This window comes from Nicotiana tabacum, chromosome 13, assembly GCF_000715075.1.
Source record: "Nicotiana tabacum cultivar K326 chromosome 13, ASM71507v2, whole genome shotgun sequence".
Lineage (NCBI taxonomy): Eukaryota > Viridiplantae > Streptophyta > Magnoliopsida > Solanales > Solanaceae > Nicotiana > Nicotiana tabacum.
Genome location: NC_134092.1, coordinates 118,574,997 through 118,579,807, shown reverse-complemented (window position 1 = coordinate 118,579,807; position 4,811 = coordinate 118,574,997). Strand labels below are relative to the sequence as shown.

General features: G+C 35.7%; 1 protein-coding gene across 1 annotated transcript; it reads right to left on the bottom strand.

Annotated features, from left to right (window-relative positions):
- Positions 1-3,886: 3,886 nt before the first annotated feature.
- On the bottom strand, positions 3,887-4,513 carry LOC107791601 (uncharacterized). Its single transcript, XM_016613685.2, has one exon. The coding sequence runs from the start codon at positions 4,511-4,513 to the stop codon at positions 3,887-3,889; it is 627 nt and encodes a 208-aa protein (XP_016469171.1).
- Between the last annotated feature and the right edge of the window lie 298 nt (positions 4,514-4,811).

Genomic DNA, 4,811 nt, shown 5'->3' with positions numbered 1-4,811 from the left:
ACATAAGGAAATCAATTAAGGAGAACCACAATAGTCATATACGGACAATAACTGACAAAAACAAGGAAGAACAAACAACAAGAATCACAACGAGGTACCAACAAAAGCAAAGAAGATCAAACAACAAGAATCACAATGATGTACCACCTCGTGTACAATAAGAATCACCACCGAGATACCGACTCGTGTATATATATCAAGAATCACAACCGAGGTACCGTCTCGTATTCACAATTCATAATCTCAATCACAATCTTTTCTTATATCGCCGCGTGAGCCTTACATTTGAAATAGGTTTTAAAAATAATTTTTCCGAAATAGCTATATGCAAATTATCCTACCTTATAACGCCGTGTGGCTTCACGTAGTTCCTCTACAAGAAACAGACACATAAGTCCCACCTTATACCGTTGCATGCACATTAATATCACATTACAATAACAACTCGCACCACAAGTGCCCACACATCACAACTTGTCAACAATAAACAATATCAATATTTTCCAACAATCAGTGGCGAAGCCACATGGTTACACTGTGTACAGAGGTAAAATATTATATTTTAGAGGTATATAATACATATTGAACACCCTTTGTCGAAAAGTTTTTTCACTTCTTTTAAATTTGAACACCCTTGGAAAAATTTCTAGCTTCGACACTGCCAACAATAGCCCATGGCTCCATCACAACGGGTACAAGAATATCAACAACAACAATGAATGTAAAAGGCTCAACAAGAAAATATTTCAACAATAACAATTTCACCTCAACGTGATAATTACTTTCACAACTTCAACACAAATATTAACTCAACAATGAGATAATGTATAACCACGATATTAAACAAGAATAACTCATAATGGAAGAAATAACGTATAACAATGATTTCAAATAATAAAAATTAATAAGAAAATAGATAACATGAACAACAACTTCAAGTAATGATAATCAATAATCAAGGAGATAACACGAACAATAACTTCAAATTATGATAATTAGCAATGAAGAGACGGCATGTAACAATAAAAGAGGCAACAAGTTCAACTATAACATGAGAGCAATTTATCAAGTAGGATGTAGAACAAGTATTAAACAAGTCAATTAAGGCATGTAAGGATAGACTAACATGAATAGGGATAGATTGACTATGAGAATTTAGAACATGATATGTCATTTCAATTAAAGCATGAAAATAGTCTTAAGTAGCCCAAACCGGTCAAATACCATGTACAACCCATGTACACACTCGTCACCTTGCGTACACGGCTTTCACATATCACAAATGAATCAATCAATACCGGTCCTAAGGGGTAGTTTCCCCCACATAAAGTTAGGCAAGACACTTACATCAACAAGGCCAATTCAACACTCGAAAATAGCTTTTCCCTTAAAATTCGCCTTCACACGGCTTAAATCTAACGAAATTCTACTTAATATCGTCAAATAATGCTTGAGAAATCAATTACAATAGATAAAGCTAAGATCTTTACACTTTTCCCAAAAAGTCAACAAAAGTCAACCCGTGGCTCGTCTGGTAAAAATCCAAGTCCAATGGTAGATTTTGACTACCCATGACCCTACGAGTTTATATGTGATCGATTCACATGATTTTGATGTTAAAATCTAAGATATATTGATGGAATATGATTAGAAACAGATTAGAATCACTTACCCAAAGTTTGTAGGTGAAAATTCCCTCTCCAAATCACCTCATACCGAGCATAGGGTTTAAAAATGAGAGAATGAGAGATGAAATCCCGACTTTTAGCCCTTATGTTCAGCTGCAGTTATCGCAATTGTGATATGTGTTCGCAATTGCAATTGTGAAGAAAATCTCGCAATTGCGGCACCGACAGGCCTGAGAAGCTCTTTGCAAACGCGAAGATGGGTTCGTAGTTGCCCTCGCAAAAGCGACGAAAACTATCGCAAATGCGAACCTAGCCCAGCCCAAGACCTCTTCGCAAATGCGACCCAGGCATCGCAATTGCGATACATGTGGGTTCCTTGTTAAGGGCGCAAATGCGACCCTGGTGTTCACAATTACGACACCAGAGGCACCACACACCAGATTTTGCAATTTCAGTCCAAAATACTCCGGAACATGTCCGAAACTCATCTGAGCCCTCGGGAGTCAAAACCAAACATCCACACAAGTCTAAAAATATCATACAAACTTGCTGGCGTGATCAAAATACAAAAATAACATCTAAAACTACGAATCAAATACTAAAACGCATGAATTTCAAAGTAAAGTTCAAGAATTTCTAAAGTTACAACTAAACGTTCGAATCCTATCAAATCAACTCCAAACGACACCAAATTTTGCAGAAAAGTTTCAAATACCATAATGGACCTATTCCAAGTCCTATAATCAAATTTCGAGCTCGATAGCTAAAAGTCAACCTACGGTGAAACTTTTCAACTTCAAATTGCCAAATTTCGGCAAATCAACATAAATCAACCTACGGACTTCCGAAATCAATTTTGGGTATACGTCCAAGTCCGAAATCATGATATGAAGTTATCAGAGTCATCAAAACACAGTTTCGGGGTCGTTTTCGTAAAGGTCAAAGTTTGGTGAATATTTCTAATTCAAACTTCTAAGTCAAGAATAAAAGGGTCCAAATCAACCCGAAATCTTCCTGGAACGAAACCAACCAACCGCACAAGTGATAAAACCATAAACACACACGTGTGAAGCATAAAAATGGGTAAGAGGATGCAATTACACAAAACGACCGATCGGTCGTTACATTTGATATAAATATTGTTGATTTAATTATTTATCTTAACATCTTACTAGAATGAGTAACCAAGAAGGATGGATGAGAAGATCTTTTTTTCTTGTACGATGATTCTAGAAGCTCTAAGCTAATTATTCTTTAGCCCAATATTCTGTATCAGCAGCCATTTATAATCCACGTTTAGTTTCAGGAAGATAATTATATTACGGTCAAACATAAAGTCATTATCGCGTCTCATATTCAACATTGGCTAATAATTTTCATGAACAACCTATACATATATAATACTATTTTTAATATTAAAATGTCAGAAATTAAAGTATTATGTTCATGTATTAAATAATTCGTATAAATAAGTAGATTATTCTCTATCTAAAAAAGAATTTTGAATTCAAATTCAAAACAACTTGAATTTGAATATATATTTCACAAAATTTAAAGAATGAATGGGAAAATGTCTAAATTTGTACCTACATCTGTAATTTGTCTTATATATTTCGCCCATTTACATATAGGCTCATAGGACTTAGGAGCTCCCACCGTTATCTGTAAAAATGTCACCAGATAGCTATTCTAAATGGTTGCGATTTAGAAATTAGTCAATGTGTCCTGAACTTTTGTATATCAGTTCAATTTTTCGGGACACAAAATCCTGAAATTAAGATTTTTAGTTCAAATTTTCAGAACAAAATACATACCGACTAATCTCTAAATAGCAACACTGAAATATGACTATTTGTGTACTTTCTTTGTCTAAAATATGCCCGTCTCATTGATTTGGTTTTATTGATATATAGTGGAAGTTATGTCGTCTATTTAGACCTTTTCCATGAACAACCTATGCATATATAATACTGCTTTTAATATTTTAGGAAAATGCATGTACCAAATAATTTGTATAAACAAGTGGATTACTCTGTATCTCAAAATAATACTAAATTCAACGTGCACAACAACTTGAATTTGAATATATATATTTTCACAAAATTTAAAGAATGAAATATCAAATGGTGGAATCGTATAGCTGTTTGTTTATACTTGTAGTGGGCCATACAGGCCTCAAATCACGGCCTAACGAAACAAAATGTGGGCCCACTAAGCATACGTGTAAAGCCCAATAAGCCCATATTATCATTGCCGCTCTATGACTCTGACCGGCCACTAGTCTCTAACCGCTTCACGCCAACTGAACCGGCCGGTTTAACAGTTTCAACATTAGCCACACTTTTTGCTTTCGGCCGAATCTTCAGAATATTCCGTAACTTTTTCCAGAACCCGGTTCTTATACCTCTGTCTTTCTTTGACCTAACCCTCCCGATACAAGAAACCTTAGGTGAACCCGGTTCACGCACATTCCTAATCCCTTTGTTACCCGGTTCAGACCGGCTTCTGAATAAACTTTTCGGCACCTTTTTCTGCTTGAGATTTCCTTCGGTTGAGCTAGTTTTTTGGGCTTTGGGAAGAGCAAAAAGAGATGTTGATTTTGGTTTTTGATGATGATTCAACGAAGCGAAAGAACGATGAGAGAAAGATTTGGAATGGTGATTTGCTTTGCCAAAAAAACCAAGTTTCATTGAGGTCATACGTTGTATGGTTGCATTTTCATCAAACCAATCTTGTTCGGAGTCTTTTGGGATCCAAAATGATTCCGGTGGTAGATCAAGGAAGGTCTCCGGAGAGTTCTTGACATGTTGTTCGTTTTCTGGAAATAGAGTTTGATCAGTATCTGCAGAGACAACCGAATTCTCTAGATGAGATTGTAAGGACATACTTCAATATGAGTTGATGAATATAGTGAGAGAACAGGGAAAAAGTGGGGCAAAAAAAGTTAAAGAAGGGGGGGGGGGGGGGTGAGGAAGAAGAGAAGCATAAGGGTGTTTTCTCACATGATATATAGGGGACAATAATTCAGTATTGTTTAGTAAATGACAGACGAATGGTATTTTGGCAGCAACTAGGATTGTTTTGTTTGATATTTAATCCCTTTAATAAATTATTTCTTGGAAAATGACATCTTTGTTGCCATGCATATATACGTGAAAGGGTGGCTGCTTATTTTCCAATTCT

Bases quoted from the DNA above. Each gene is read 5' to 3' on its own strand.
- LOC107791601 (XM_016613685.2), bottom strand. From the start codon at position 4,513: ATGTCCTTACAATCTCATCTAGAGAATTCGGTTGTCTCTGCAGATACT.